The following is a 17094-nucleotide window of genomic DNA, read 5'->3' on the forward strand; positions in this document are numbered from 1 at the left end:
TTATTTGCAAATGACACACAATTTTACTTCTCCATAGATGATATAGATGACACCACTGAAACTCTAAACCGAATCGTTGATAGCGTTAGAGAATGGATGACATTTAAACAACTGAAATTAAATGAGAACAAAACTGAATTCATGGTGGTGGGTAAGAGAAACAGCATGAGAAACTTGGGTGATATTCAAATGAACATAAATAATGACTCCGTGCCGATATCTAGTAAAGTTCAAGATCTGGGTGTATTTCTTGACTGTAATCTGTCTCTAAATGCTCAAATAAATAATGTAATAAAAACTGCTGGTTATCATCTAAAAAATATTGCGTTTATAAAAAAGTACCTGGACCAAAATTCTGTAAAGAAACTTGTGATAAACTGTTATTACCAGGATTGACTACTGCAACTCTTATCTATTAGAATTTACCAAAAGTGCAACCTAAGAAATTACAAAATATAATAAACTGAAGAGCAAGACTGATAAAAGGTGTCCCACCTAGGGAAAGGATCACCCCTATACTAATTGATTTATACTGGCTGCCGATTAAAGGAAGAATTGAATTTAAAATATGTACAATAACCCACCAAGTTATCAGAGCCAGTCGTCCAAAATACGTAAGAGAAGTGCTACATATTGCGCAGCCAACAAATCGTGTCAACACGAGAAGAGTTACAGATGGCTTCAAACTGTTGGAACCTAGATATATGTCTACTTTAGGCTCTAGAGCCTTTAAATATGCGGCCCTGAGACTATATATTAAGCTCCCACGAAACATTCGAATGATTTGAAGACATTAAGGCTATCAAGAGGAAACTGAAGACTTTCTTATTAAAAAAATCTTACAACAGTAAATGAACAATACGTGATCTGAAACGATAAATACTGTGAACTAAGTAAAACAACAGCGGAGGTCCTGTAGAGAGTGGGGTTCTCCTGCTGTATGGGACCGGAAAAGCAGCCATCAAAGTAAAGTAAGTAAAGCATCAAGCAAACTGTGGTCTAGAAGAAGACCACCAGGCACTGAGACTGACTGCCAAACCATTAGGACCAGACTTGTTTGTCATCAGGATAACCCCTTTTGCGAGTAAAGTGGGAGGATGTACTAAGAGGTGGAGCCTTAATCTGTTACCGTAATTGAGGAAATTTAGCAAACTTTTCAAATTCTACATCACTGAATGGAAGATCAAAATATTGAAAAGTATTAGAATCGTGTCGGGGGTTTCCTACTATGTCCCTTCTTTAATATCTGTAGAAGCTGTCGACTCTACAGTTGATTGTAGCTGGGATGATGACAATAACAAACCTTACCTTTAGACAAATCACATAATCATCTAACTTTTGATAGTAATTTATCTCTATAAGAACTTAGCATCACTAACTTCCTTTGTTAGAGTTCAAGAGTCCAGTGAATCCTCCCTTGAGACAATAACTTTGGTCGTAGCTGCCCTGTTGCCAACCGAACTGAACTCCCCAAAATCATTCTAGCTTTTTAAAGTGCTTCTTTCTGGAGTGGTTCTGAACCTTTTTGGCATATAGAATCAAGAGCCCCTTGCAGAACCTTGAATTCTTTTAAATAGACCCTTTTCCTGGTAAAACTTTGCATACCACAATCTAGTTGTCTTATAGAGCAACTAGGATGGTGGCATGTATGGCTTTACCACCAGAAGGGTCTATTTAAAAAGAATTCAAGGGTCTGCGAGAGGCTCTTGATTCTGTAACACACAGCAAAGTTTCAGAACCACTCTCGAAAGAAACACTTTAACAAACTAGACTGATTTTGGGGAGTTCAGTTTGGTTGGCAACAGGGCAAGTAAGACCAGAGTTATTGGTTCAAGGGAGGATTCACTTGACCCTTGAACTTTACCAAAAAAAGTTAGTGATGCTAAAATCTTATAGAGATAAATTACATACCCTATGTAAGGTTCAACCGAGTAATCTTCCCCTCCCTCTAATAACTAATGTAATAAATGTGGGAAAGCGAAGGATCAACTGGTGGGATGGGAGGGGGAGAAAAGCCATGTTATTACTTCCTCCTCTCTCTCTCTCTAACAAACCTTGGGGGGGGGAGGTAATAGCGCATCTAGAATATCTCCACTCTGGTATAATGTCCAATGGCTGAGATGCCTTTGGCGCCTAACTACCAAATGTTGCCAATGTAACAACTGTGGAGTGACTTATGAATAGAGTAAACATTTTTGGGCTCAGCCATGTCGTCCTGATGGAAGGTTCCTTTAGGCCGCTTTCTAAGGGATATTTGGCCACAGTGATACTCCCAGAGAATTGACAACAGGTCTCCAGAATTCTAACTCCTGGCACGAGTATCCTTAATATAACTCTTAAGGATATCACATAATATCAGGGGATGTATTTCTTGATACGACGCATAGCAATCTTCACCCCGAATAGAGTTTTCACTTTGAGGGGAAAGAGTGGCGAAATTGAAGGGGAGCCGTTATCAAGGTTACCCGGTGGATCCCCTCCCGGTACCACCCCGGCGAACCATTCCTTTTGTAGTAGCGAATTAAGCACGATGTTTCTCCCACTTGCTCTCAGTGTTGTTACTATCATAAAGGATTATTACAATGCAATCTCCAGCATCTTCATCCTCTGGAAATTTGAGTATTTAATCTTTCCTGTGTATAATTTTTGGCTCCCTTCTCACAGTTGAATTAGCATAATTTAGATGTGTTTAGTGGAGCAGAGCCATCACCAGAGGCGGCCATTTGGCCCGCTGTCGTACGCCATAAATGCTTTATTTAGTTAGTAGTACGACGTTCCCGGTAATTAGCTATAATGAAATTCTAGCTATTTAGGCAAATTATGCTAGTGAAGATAAGATTTACACATATAATATTTCCTCTTCTGATAAAACGTTTCGATTGTATACTTTAGGGCCTTGGTGGTATTAGCGTAGCCGAGATCCCGACTCAAGTTAGGCTAGCCTAACGGGGTTTAGCATACTTTAGTAACGTTATGCCCTTTTACCCTTTCGTAACGTTTTATTAATTCAATCGGAGATAGTATATCTCCTAGAATTACTATCATAATTCGATACTTGTCTCTTTTAGAGAAATGATGATAAACCCTTCCTTCCCCTGAGTGCCCCTACCAGGCAGCAACCCTTGACTGAAATAGTGTTTCTGTCCATCCTCTTTGCCGGTGAGTATCCCGGCTTTGAAATACGACAGTAACTCAGGGTATTCAGTCTTGTTGCCGGCAACACTACCTTTGGAGGATTAGTCATTCCCCTGCCGGCTACACCGTTGCCGGCATAGGAAGCCCGGCTTCCCTAGTCCACAACTGAAAGTGGTAGTACAATTGCCTCCACCTTTCTCCCTTGTGGACTAGAAGACATGTCTTATATCCGGCAGTGTCTTAGGCTAAGGAATCGTTATTCCTCTGCCGCCCATGACGGCACCAACAAGGAAACTATGTTTCCTTGATTTGCAGCCGAAAGTAGGAGGCTTACCTGCCGCCTTCTTTCTATGCAAAATATAAGACCCTTTCCCTTACCCCTTCTGTCCTTTAGTCCGTCACAACCCTGTGGCCGGTATTCTACAATCACCCTGCTTGCCAGGCTGATTATGGTGCCAGCTGAGCTCCTACAAAATGGATTTTGAGCGAAGCGAAAAATCGATTTTTGGGCGAGATAGCCACGTCGTCCTGATGGAAGGTTCCTTTAAGTAGCTTCCTAGGGTATATTTGACTACAGTGATATTCCCAGAGAATTTAACTTAAGGTCTCCAGAATTCTAACTCCTGGTGCGAATATCCTCAAAGTTTTCCTTTTAGGATATCGCATAATATCGGGACATATTCTTGACACGCCACATAGCAATCTGCACCCCGCATAGCGTTTACGCTTCAAGGGGAAAAAGTGGCAAAATAAAAGAGGAGCCGTTATAAAGTTCCCTTCCTCCGTTACTGTTTGAGTACTCAGATGGCGCTATAATCGCGGCCATTTTTATTCCTTGTAGCGTGAAGCCGGTACTTATAGATACAGTAATATTGGGAGGGTTCCTGCCAAGGCCTTTCATAGAAAGGAGGGCGGGTCCATCAGGATGACATGGCTATCTCACCCAAAAATAGATTTTTTGCTTCGCTCAAAATCCGTTTTTTTGGGCCATGTCATCCTGATGGAAGTTTACCAGAGCATTAATGTATCCGTGGATTTCCCAGTTGTGCCTTAAACCTCAAGACAATATTTCCTTGGTCATGTAGACCTAAGAGACCTATGACATTACCGTTATATGTCATTTCATCTAATCATAGACTATGTTAGTGCTTCCTGTCCCTTACAGGGAAGAGTCAAACTAGACTTGAGGAAAAGTCTCGAAGTTTGCATATTTCATATGACCTACCTAGCAATCAAAAGGGCAAACAGGTCTCACTGTATGCCTTTAGCCAAAGTTTGTAGTTATAAACTAACATGAGTTCATGTCAGCCACCATAGCATCTGATTTACATCAGTTATATACCGCAAAGGACAAGTTTGTATCTTGTATCGAAACAAGTTAAGTCTAGCTTGAAAGGTTTGTTTTCATATAGGAACAAAGTTACTACCTTTGCTCAATATTATTATGCAGAATAATAAGGAATGAAAGGAATGCTCTCACATACCTTTATTAAAAGTGTTTAGGGTGAAATAAGACACGCAAAACAATTAATCATTTATTGTAAGACAATAAATGGAAATTAAGCATACATTTCATAGTAAAATAAAAATGCAAGTGAAATATTATTTACCAACATAGACAGTACAGAATAAATCAGAAATACTTGTTTTACCTGAAAACAAAGATTTTTGCCACTCCAATGAAAATTTAATAAATTTTTTAATGTCTCTCTGAGAATTCTGTCTATTTACACTCGTGTAAAAAACACACGGCACTTAGTGTTCAGTATGTGTTTCATTACCTTTGTACACTGGAACAGTCCATAATGTCATGTTGGTGACATTTCACCTACCATATTGCACTATAATGTGCCCACATGTATACCCATAGAAATACAGTCCCACATAATTCACTGTTCCTCGCAGCACTAAGCGACAGGTTTTAGTACACTACCTGCCGCCACCATGAATCGTTTTAATTCTTGCACTTGCTTCGCGTAGTGTTTGAAAAACACTGGATGACTTCCATCCAGTAAACGAGCGAAGGCTCTCGAAATCCATGAGCTGGAAAAAGTTTAATGAAGAAGCAATTTTCCTAGGATCATGACCTGCGGGTGAACTATCAGGATCCGCTCTGCGAATGAAGTAGGTGATCTTCGCCCTTAATTGTTTTAGGGATAAGTTTGAACCCGATGTTTCTCCTTTAAAGAGCTGTCCTCCCCTGAAGTCTAAATTTCTGCGAAGATAAACCTTTAGACTCTCCACGGGACACAGCGAGACATCTTCCTTCAGAGGGCAGATTCTCCAGGGACCCCACCTCTTAGTGGGTAGCTAATTCTTGGCGAGAAACGTTTGGTCGGGAAAGAGATTTAGCTCTCCCGTTTCAGCAAACTGGATATGGCCTTCTTCCCTAGAAAGGGCCACTATCTCACTAACTCTAGCCCTTGAGGCTAGAGCAAACAAGAATATAACTTTTTGAGTCAAATCTTTCAAAGAGCAATTATCGTTGTCCAAACTTGAAGCAAAATGTAGTATCTTATCCAAAGACCATGAGATGGGCCTTGCAGGTGCTGCAGGCCTGAGCCTAGCACAGGCCTTAGGGAATTTTGTTAAAAATCTCATTAGACAAGTCTACTTGGAAAGCATAAAGCAAGGGCCTGGTCAAGGCAGATTTACACGTAGTTATCGTGTTGACTACTAAACCTTGTTCATGAAGGTGAATAAAGAAAGACAAGCAGAAATCTGTCGAGATTTCCTTTGTGTTTCTTGCCTTGACAAAGGCCACCCACTTCTTCCAAGATGACTCGTATTGCCTTCTGGTAGATTTTGACGTATATTCCTCTAAGAAGTCTATACTCTCTTTAGAGATCCCAAACCTTTTCTTTACTGCTAGGGAGAGAAAATCATGATATGAAGGTCTTGGGTTTTCTGTAATGAAGCGAAGACAGTCCACTTCTGTACTTGTTGAAACAGAACTGGATCCGGCAGGGGAGTCAGCCCCGGCTGTAATTCCACTATTAACGGGAACCAGTTGCTCCGGGGCCACTTGGGAGCCACTAGGGCTGCTGTTCCCTGAAAAGATCTCAGCTTGTTGAGGACCTTCATCAGCAGGTTGGATGGAGGGAACAAATAAATCCTGGTCTATTTGTTCCAGTCGAGGGACATGGCGTCCACTGCTTCCGCTAGAGGGTCCTCGTACGGGGCCACGTATCGAGGAACTTTCTTGTTGTCGCTCGTCGCGAAGAGGTCAATCTGCAGTTCTGGGACTTGATGTAACATGAAGGAGAATGATCTTGCATCTAGGGACCATTCTGACTCTATCGGAGTTAAGCTGGATAGAGCGTCCGCTGTCACATTGCGGAACCCTTGAAGGTGAACTGCTGATAAGTGCCATCTCTTCTTTTCCGCCAAACGGAAGATGGCCAACATCACTTGGTTGAGTTAAGGTGATCTCGAGCCTTGACGATTCAGACATCTCATTACCACCTCGCTGTATAGAATCAGTCTTATGTAGACTGAAGGATGAGGGGATAATCTTTTCAGTGTGAAGAAGACTGCCATGGCCACCAAAATGTTGATATGGAAGGTCTTGAATAGAAAGGACCAAGTTCCTTGAACTTTCCGTTGATGAGAGTGACCTCCCCATCCTTCTGATGATGCATCCGTGTGGATGATGACTGAGGGTGGAGGCAGTTGCAGAGGTGTTGACCTCTTGAAGGTCTTGGCTTCCGACCATGGCTTGAGAAGTGATCGTAGTCGACTCGGTATTGGTCTTCTCAGATCTCTTTGAGCGTTTGATGCATATCTTCTCCAGACTCCTGATGCATCTTTTAGCTGTGCTCTTACCACTGGGTCTGTCACTGATGCAAACTGAAGGGAGCCCAGCACTCTCCTGTAGGCATCTTGAAATCCTGTTGGATTTTAGAAGTCTCTTGACAGATCCCGCTATCTCTCTCCTCTTCTTTAATGGAATGGACAGGCAGTGTAACTGTAAGTCCCAATGTATGCCTAGCCATTGAAACTTCTGAGCTGGAGATAGTCGAGACTTTCTAGTGTTGATCTTGAATCCCAGATGTTTCAGGAACTGGATCACTTTCTTGGATGCTTGCATGCATTTCGACTCGAATGCTGCCCACACCAGCCAGTCGTCCAGGCAGGATACCACCTGGATACCTTGTAGGCGTAGTTGTTGAACGACTGCTTCTGCAAGCTTTGTGAAGATCCTTGGGGCTATGTTTAGTCCGAAGGGCATGGCTCTGAAAGTGTACTTTCTTTTTTGTAGCCTGAATCCTAGGTAGGAAGAAAGTTGGCGATTGATCGAAATGTGGCGATAGGCATCTGCCATGTTTATGGAGACTGCGTATGCCCTTTTGGGCAACAGGGCCCTTATGTGTTGAAGGGTCAGGATCTTGAACTTGTCGTTCTCGATGAACTTGTTGAGTGGCAACAAATCCAGAATGACTCTGAGCTTGTCTGAGTCCTTCTTGGGAACACAAAACAGCCTTCCTTGGAATTTGATGGACTTTGCCCTCCTTATCACCCGTTTTCTCAAGTGCTCTCGGGTGTATTCTTCCAGAACGGGAGTGGAGTGTTGGAAGAATTGAGTAAATGATGGTGGACCTGTCTTCCAGCTCTTGGAAGAATTGAGTAAATGATGGTGGACCTGTCTTCCAGCTCTTGGAAGAGTTGAGTAAATGATGGTGGACCTGTCTTCCAGCTCCAACCTAGTCCGTTCTTGATTAGGCTGTGGGCCTAGGGATCGAAGGTCCAACGATCCCGGAAGAGTCGGAGTCTTCCTCCTACCGGAAGCATCTCATTGCTTCAGCTGTCTGGAGGGCTTGCCTCCTCAACCGCGTGCTCCCCTACCCCCTCTTCCTCTTGAGGGACATCTAGAGGAATCTCTACCTGACCCCGTACCTTTAGGGCAAAAGGTGGTGGTCTGCCTCTCATAGGCAGGAGTAAAGGCTGGTGACTGAGTCACCAACTCCTGGGGTACCATCTGGTAAGTGGGTTGGGGCTGTGCCACCATCTGTGGCACCGAGGTCATGGGAAGTTGTTGTCTAGCAGGGCGAGATGGCACTCTTGGCCTCTTTGTCTTCCTCTTCGGTTGGGGACCCTCATCCGGGGAAGACTTCCTCTTAGCCAACATGCCCCACTTCTGGAGAAGATTTCTATTCTCCGTGGCGGCCTTGTCAACTATTTCTTTGACCAATTCGTTTGGGAATAGGTCTTTCCCCCAGATATTGGAAGATATCAACTTCCTGGGTTCGTGTTTGACCGCAGCCGAGGCAAACACGAACTCTCTACAAGCCCTTCTCGCCCTAACAAAGCTATAGAAGTCTTTAGTTATGGTTGCCAAGTGTGTTTTGGCTATGACCATGAACATATCCGGGGATCTCTGTTCACTGCCATTGCCTCCAGGGCCACATGGAGGGACAGAGGCAGCAAGCCTCTCCTTTGTATCCTGTTCCCTATCAGGAGAAACTCAGACAACTTAGGGAGATTTTTGCTAAACTGACGTCCAGTGATAGCCTCCAACTTCCCGACTGAGAAGGTAAGCTGAATATCCTTCCAGTCCTTGTGATCCGTTGGCAACTTGGGAAAAGGGCCTACACTCCTCCAGTGTAGGGCAAGGTTTCCCAGCTTCCACTGCCTTAATCACAGCCTTAAACCCTTCTTCCGCAAATGGGAAGGCCATGGTTGCTGGAGCAAGAAAAGAGGGATGTTTCTTGCTCAGGGCCAGTACCTTAGAATTGGTTAAGCCCCTGTCCTTCAAACTGCTGGCTAGCAAAGCCTGAGCCTTCGTATGGTCAAGTACTATGACTTCCTTAGGCTCTGTCTCCTCCTTGGATACAGGTTCTGCCCTTGGACGAACGAAGCAGTCTGGATAGGACTCAAAGCTGGGCCAGAATTCAATGTCCTCGATAAGAATAGCTCCCAGCTTCTCTGAAATAAATATCTTACCGTTCATAATTGGCATGTTCTCGGCATGCCTCCATGGGTTTACCTCAGAGCACGAGGGAATCTCCTTTACGTTGAGTCTTCCATGAGACCAAAGGTTTACTGTAAGCTGAAGAATCTCCTTCCTTAGCGCAGCTTCCCTTTGTTCGTTCTTCTTTTCGACATCTCCATCATAGCTTTGATGGCAGACAGGGTGCCATCCGACTTTTCGGGTTGAGGAGCGGAGGACGTAGAGGGCACTGGTTCTGGGGCAGAAACCGACGAAACAGAGACTATTTCGACTTCATCCTCTTCCGTCTCTGGAGCCAACGTTGACTCCTCATCTCAACCTTTCGCCAGAAGGTCCTTTTCGGTGTCCTCTGACACCTCTGACATCTTCTCATCTAGATGGATGTCCTTCATTGCATCCGAGACATCCGTATCCATGGCTATCTGGATGCAAGGGATCTCAGGGTGAGGCTGAGGAATAACAGCATCGGCAGATGCATTGAGGAATAGACAGGCCCTCATACGCTCACTAGAGAGGTGAGGCCCCGTGGCATTCTTCTGGAAGCCAAGAACCCATTTGTGAAGCTTGTTCCGAGCTGCATCCCTTGACTCCATTGTCTTGGGATTCTCAAAAGCCTCATACACCAAGTCTTTGCACACTGTACATACCTGGGGGGTCCCAGTATCTGAGAGGTCCCTTGGTGATGGAACAGCGGAAGTGTGTCCTGCACTCCAGGTGGCCGCAGAAGTCCCTTCTACGCACGTTGCAGAAGACACTGTTGCCCTTCACATGGTCCTCCTGTAAAGAGAGGAAAGTAAAATGAGTATAAAGTAGTCTATCTCACTAGATAAACTAATAGATGTTATAATAATATTTTCCATTTTTATTGCATATAGCTTAGGATTGGTAAGCTAGAAAATGAATCAGGAAAGACACATACGTGTTTTTCCCGCCCAGCCAATTGCTGTGACCTCCCTCAAAATTAACCCTAGGGTTATCCTCCTCAGGAGGCCCGGTGGAAGAGTCTAGCCTATAAGGATAGAAAAGTGTAACTAACACTCACTTCCAAAAGGATTAATAATGAGGGTCATCAATAACTGATCATCTATCAGTATATAGAAAGGAAATTCCTTTCCCAATCTTATGAGGTCTCAACAATAGACTGCGCCTGGACACAGAGTATGTTGGAAAATTTAACTACTGTATACTTTTATACCATAGTTTTCTGTTTGCAGTATGATCTATATTTGCTGTTTTTTCTGTTTGCAGTATGATCTATACTGCAAATATACTGGAATGGTGGCCGGCGGCCCGCCGGCAGGTCACCGGCTGTCGACACACTAGCCCAATCAGCATTCTATGTGACCGGGTGGTGGCCGGTAGTCAGAACTTGGCCGGCTCTTGCCGGCTAAGTCAGTTGTGCCAGCGGATCATTGGCAGTCGGCATACAAATCTAGCCAGCATCTTGCCGGCTAGGATAGTGGCCGGCAGCCGCCAGTTAGGTTGGTACCTGGCGGCACTAGCCGATAGAGAGAGAGAGAGAGAGAGAGAGAGAGAGAGAGAGAGAGAGAGAGAGAAAGCAAGGAGTGAATGATGATGTAAGAGCACTGTCTCACTTCCTTCCTCTGGAATGAGGGTTCAAATGGAAGGGGAGAATATAAGATATTCAGGCTTCCACCCATCAACCCCTATTGTCGGTCATTGCCGGACACAAGTTGTGAATGGCAGTCCAAGAGAGGACTGAAGAACACACTATAGCAAAGGTATCTACTGCCGGCAGCTGGTCCTGCCGATACCGCTATCCCGGAGCGTGTGTCCCAAAGGGTAAGCTGGGCGACGAGGCCATACAAGCAGAAGCCCAAGCCGGCCCTACAACCTGCTGGCAAGCGGTGAGATTGCAGGACGACGACCAAAGGGTTGTGATAGCTAGGCCATCACTAAAGGACTGAGGGGAAGGGAAAAAGGTCCTGTATAAGGTGTGAGAGGAGCCGGCAGGTTGCCGGTCCTACCACACCCTAAGGAAGCTCTGTTTCAGTATCGGCGTTATCCTAGGCGGACGGAAATCTATTCTCCAGCCTAGGGTCTGCCAATACAGTAAAGGGGCCGGTAGCCATCTAGCCGCCACCTTTAAACAAGAGAGAAACAGACTTCCAGTGCCGGCACCATCCTAGGCAGAAGAAGAATAACTATTCTTCAGCCTAGGGTCTGCAAGCACAGGACTAGTCTACTAGACCGCAGGGAATAGGGGGAAATCATATGACCCCTTTAAGTGCAATCTAGGGAGGCTTAGCCTCCTATGCCGACAACATAAACCGACAGGGGAATCTTATTCACATTACCGATCAGCTGTCGGCACAAGACTATGTACTCTGAGGTTCTGACCCAAACCCAAAGCTTACCATTTGCAGCTAAGGGAAGGGGCAGAAAAACCCTAGCCTAGTCTTGCCTGAATGACAACTCTAGGCAGACCAGCTAGGGTTGTGGCTATGCTCAGAGGGAAGGAGGGATTACCCTATACACGAGGGTAACCGGGGAGTATGCATGAAAGTATACTAAAGCCACTAGGCTATTAGCCTAGCCACTAGGCTATTAGCCTAGTAACAGTGAGATCGACTACCTAAATCATCGAAGTTCTCTCGTATACTATCTCAGAAGTGGATATATATATATATATATATATATATATATATATATATATATATATATATATATATATATATATGCAATCGATATATCTTATATGTATAAATTGCCTAATATCTTCATTTAAATTTAATAATACCAGGAATGCTTATTATATCATGCATGAAAGTACTCTAGAACGCCTAGGCTAGTATGCCTAGCGTAAACAAGATCAGCTACCTAAATCGCCGGAGCTAATGCAAATACAATCGGCATAACAATTAATTCCTAGCAATGAAGACTAAATAGCTGATTTCATTAATGCTATTATACCGGGAAAGTCGTTCTGGCTGATTAAATAACTCATGCGTTACGAACGACAGTGCCGAATACGCCTCCGGTTCAGGCAACAGCTCTGCCAAAAATTAACTTAATTTTTTACTTAATTTTTTACTTTACGGCAAGAGCTAAATTTATACAGCGTAAAGATCAAATACTCAACTTTCCAGAGGCAGAAGCTGGAGATTGCATGATAAATCCGAAATACTGAGAGAGTTCGCTACAGAAAAAGGAATAAAGATGGCGGCGATGGTGGCGCCATCTGAGTACTCAAACAGTAACGGAGGAAGAGAACCTTATTAACGGCTCCTCTTTTATTTTGCCACTTTCCCCTTGAAGTGTAAACGCTATGCGGGGTGCAGATTGATATGTGGCGTGTCATGAATACATCCCCTGATATTATGCAATATCGTTAAGGGAAACTTTAAGGTTATTCGTGCCAGGAGTTAGAATTCTGGAGACCTTAAGTTAAACTCTCTGGGAATATCACATTAGTCAAATATACCCTAGGAAGCTACTCAAAGGAACCTTCCATCAGGATGACATGGCCTGAGCCCAAAAATATTAGATTGAAAGTTTCAAGACATGGTACCACTGAGGTTTTCATCTTACAGGTAATAACTGAAATAATCCGTTTTTGGTTTTTTTCTTTAACCGAAATCTTCTTTAGACTGCATAGACATTAAGGTCACATAATACAATGGAAACAATTATCAAACATTTTAAAAATTTTTATTTTCCCATGTTCCCTAACAAAGGGACATTGTGTTTTCTGTATATTGTTAACAAATACAAGATATTACTGTTTTTCTATTTTGTTTACAGAGAGTTCCTCCAGACTGAGGAGTCAAACTTGGACTACTGTGACTTGGACATTGTAAATGTCACAGAACACAATGGGAGTTGCTATGTTCCATACCTTGATGTTAATGGATGCTTTGCCTACTATCCTTTAAGTAACAACTTCGGATGTGGGAACCCCGGGGAACTCGTGGATGTAGCATTGATGGCATCTAGCGGTAGTAATGCACTGGAAAAGAATGGAATGGAACATGAACAGTCATCCTCTGCCACTACAGTAGAAGATCAAAACAATGAGCAAGGTGAACGGAGAAATGTAGGCTCAATGGAAGATGAAAATCATCAGACAGATGATCGAGATGTCATTTTTGATGGATAATCTGTTCTACCTGTTGTAGATAGGAGTCATGTTTAGTATCTTGGTGGATTCATTCACCATTTCTGAAAAAAAAAAAGTATGGATGAATATTATTTAAATGATAGCCCAATTTATTGTATTTTTTCCTATTTGAAGCACGTAGTATACAATTATTAGAATAAGAGAAATAATTTTCTAAATTACTTTTTAATGTGAGACGCTCTTTTTGGAAATATTGGTTCAAGAAAGTTATGGAACATTTCTTCCCATTTATAAGAAGCTTACGGATGCGTGTCTAAATTCAGTTTAAAGATCATATAATGTGTTCAATCGTAAATATCTAGATGATGATGGTAATTATAAATAAAATACATCTTAAATGGATATCTTATTGCAATAGAAGTACATGTGTTTTTTAGTGATTATAATTTAACATAATATAATTCTAGTTAAAAGATGCATATCAGTACTGTGTATTAAAATCTTGCTAATTTATTGGGAACCTATCAGGATATGCTGAGTATAATGGTTAGGTTGGTACAAATATTTGTAGCCTGAGGTAATTAAGGTTGGTTCATCAATAAGATTTTGCCTTTGTGCATATAGAAGTCTTGTAAATGTTTCTAACCATTTAGGAAGTGAATTCATTTGGAGGAAAGTTTACTAGGCCATGTGAGCTAATTACTAGTATTATCAGGAAATTTGGCTTACAACATATTCATCTAGTATATACGGGAATATAAAGTACTAATTCTCATGAATAATGATAATTACAAAGTGTGTTCACTCTTTTATTGGTGTAAAAATTCAGACTTCGGTACCTCATATTGCCAAACATCTGAATGCTACTCTATCACGGAGTCAATTATGAAATGTTTGCAATCGTAATGGTACACTGTATTCCTTGATTTAACCTTTTAAATGCAACCTACAAATAATTTGCCGAATTGACTTTTATCTGTAAAAAGGCGTACTGTACTTTTATTTATAATATAGTAATGTAAAAAGTGAAAATCATCAAGTACTGTATAGTATTGTGCAAGTTACAAATAATCGGCCAAGTTGATTTTTTCCTCTTATGCTCTTGTTCTAGACTTTTACCCAAATTCATGTTTATTCATTCTAAGTAATCATGGAGCAACCTGTAAACAAGCATCGTCAGTCACCATCATTTGGAATTAATTTTGATATTTTAAAAACTTCCCATAAAAAATAAAGAAGTAAACTAAAATATGTAAAAAAAAAAATGATTGAATTTTCAAATGTTATTGTATTTTTGTTTTAAAAACTTATAATTAAGAATTATTTTACAATTAGTAAAACATTGAAATAAACCGTTAGTGATGAAATCACTGATTTTTTTTTTTATGATAAATAATTTAAAATAATTTTAGTCAAGAAAACTTTTTTTTAGATTATCGAGTCTAAAAATCTTACGGTTAATACATTCAACCTGATAAACAGGGTCTGGCATCGATATGTAAAAGAGATTGGAATATATGACTGCAACAGCAAAACATATAGTATTGTCAGATGATATTCAGATACAGTAGGTTACAGCAAGTAAATTACTAAATAAAAACAAACGAAAAACTGGAAATATGTATCTAAAACCTAATGTGTTGCGCCCATCAGTGCGATACAGTACAAATTATTGATGTACTGTATAGTAGTTTTCAAAAATAAAGAAAAAAAATTATTGCTAGATGTTATGAGTAATTCCCTGTGTAATCATATTTAATATGATCATATCATTAATTGGCGTGAAAAGATTTGTATATTTATTTTTTATTATAACTATGACTTGTGTTGGTCATGTGAACAGGCTTTCGTGACTTATTGCCTGCAATGGCCATTATTTACTTTTAACCTCCGTTACACCTGTACGTAATACTGTATGTAGGCTACCCATGCTGGTTGACATGGGCTTGTATACATTTTATACAAAATATTTTCTTCTATGCTAGTGTAATATATGAATTTTCCCCACAGATGAGGGAACACGAAGTTTAGAGAGCTGTTCTGTAAATTCTATTCTCTTCCTTCATTATTGTTCTAGTTAAATTTTGATACTGAGCTTTTAACACCAACCGACTAACCAAACTAAGTTTTATCAAAACACTTTTAAGATTTTTTTCCTACTACAGTATAATCTGAATGGGTTTACCATGTTTTTGTGCCTATTTACTTTTATAAAATGGTTAACATTTAGAAAGGGAGTGTTTAAGGACTATTTTTAAGGAAGCATTTAAGATTAAAAAGTTAAAAAACTTTGTGAAAAAAAAACTGTTATCCTTTACCCCCTGAAGATTTTGAAAAAGATCAGTATTAATATATTGAGAGTAGTCATAGTAAAATATCCACCATATTTTCCTCCCCTGAACCTGTTAAATGTGTTACTAAAGTTTGCCCCACTTCATTCATAAGAGTTGCTTACTAAACACTATATAAGCAATATGAGATATGAAAATGTCTGTATCACTATTTTCTGTTTTAGTTTGTTTACTGTTAAAGATAAGAATTGTGTGGAGTGAATGTTCATGAGCTATAATTTTTTTTTTTTTTTATGAAAACCACCTTATTATATATTAAATAAATGTGTGTAATTTTGTGCTTAAATTACCTTTACAGAACTCAATGGGATGCTATAAATCATTTAGTTTTTAACGTTAGAAACGCAGTAGCATAATTTGAATAGGAAAATATACGGGTCTAGGCGGATTTGTCTAAAACAATTTGTTTAAAATACAATTTGTCTAAATCAATTCGTCTAGACCAATTCGTCTAAAACAATTTGTCTAAAGTACAATTTGTCTAATAACAAGATGTCTAAAATACAATTTGTCTAAAATAAAACAAATAAGAAAATAATCAAACTAATCAAATCAAATAAACGAAAATTGAAAAAGGTGAATAAAAAAAAAAGTTATTAACAGAACTGTAATGATTGTTTTGAAAGGGAAACAATCTTTCCTGAATTTCTATCTTTTCTTATCGTTTTACTTCTAAACCATGGCCGTTTACTAAAATTAGTCGTTTACTGTAATTATAACTGCTGTTCTCTTAAAAACAGATATGGAAAAAAAATCCCTCTTCATTTTACATAAACAAAACAAGTTCTTATTAAGGTAATATTCAAACTGGTTACACCTATAGCCCAAAATAACTCTTGAATTCATCGAATAGGAAAAAGGTCGTAAGAAATTAGTTGAGAATGGATTTACATTTTACAAAAATGGTGAAAATGACGAACGAGTTTATTGGAAGTGTGATAAATATCCAATAACAAAATGCCACGCTCGTATAATTACGGCAAATGATCACATAGTAAAATCATCTACAAATCACAATCATGTATTGGATGTGGCCGAAAGTGCAGCAAAGGAAATTGTGACAAAAATACGTCATCTGGCTAAGACAACACAAGACGCACCCAGATCAGTTTTATCTAATGTGCTCGAAGATTGCGATCAAGCTGTTGCTCCAAAACTTCCCAAGGTGCAAAGTATGAAGAGAACTATAAGATCTATAAGACAACAAACCCTCGCTGTACCAGCCCTTCCATCAACATGCAGTGAAATCGTTTTTCCACCCGATCTAACCATAACTTTTAAAGGTGATCAGTTTCTGATGTATGACTCGGGACCGGTTGAAAAGCGTATAGTCATATTTGCAACCAAACGGAATTTACAGTGTTTATCACAAAGTAATCATTGGTATGCTGACGGAACATTTAAAACTGTACCTTTGCTATTTTATCTGTTATATACATTTCATGGACTAAAACAGAAAGTGTCGTTGCCACTTCTTTTTGCATTATTGCATCTTTTTTATGTATTAAATTCTACATTTTAATTTTCTATATGAATGTATTTTATTGATTTTAAGCTAGGCTACCTGTTTAGTTTAT

The 17094-nt window shown here is 40.5% G+C and overlaps 1 protein-coding gene across 3 annotated transcripts in view; it reads left to right on the plus strand.

The window, feature by feature from the left end:
* LOC137645800 (uncharacterized) overlaps nucleotides 1-15470 on the plus strand; it is a 105980-nt gene extending 90510 nt beyond the window's left edge. For all 3 annotated transcript variants that reach the window (XM_068378747.1, XM_068378746.1, XM_068378748.1), the window contains one exon: nucleotides 12851-15470. In XM_068378747.1, coding sequence (XP_068234848.1) covers nucleotides 12851-13205 — 355 coding nt within the window. In that variant the 3' untranslated portion in view covers nucleotides 13206-15470. The remainder of the gene's footprint in view (nucleotides 1-12850) is intronic.
* The last annotated feature ends 1624 nt before the right edge of the window (nucleotides 15471-17094 follow it).

Source organism: Palaemon carinicauda, chromosome 8 (assembly GCF_036898095.1).
Source record: "Palaemon carinicauda isolate YSFRI2023 chromosome 8, ASM3689809v2, whole genome shotgun sequence".
Taxonomy (NCBI): Eukaryota; Metazoa; Arthropoda; class Malacostraca; order Decapoda; family Palaemonidae; genus Palaemon; species Palaemon carinicauda.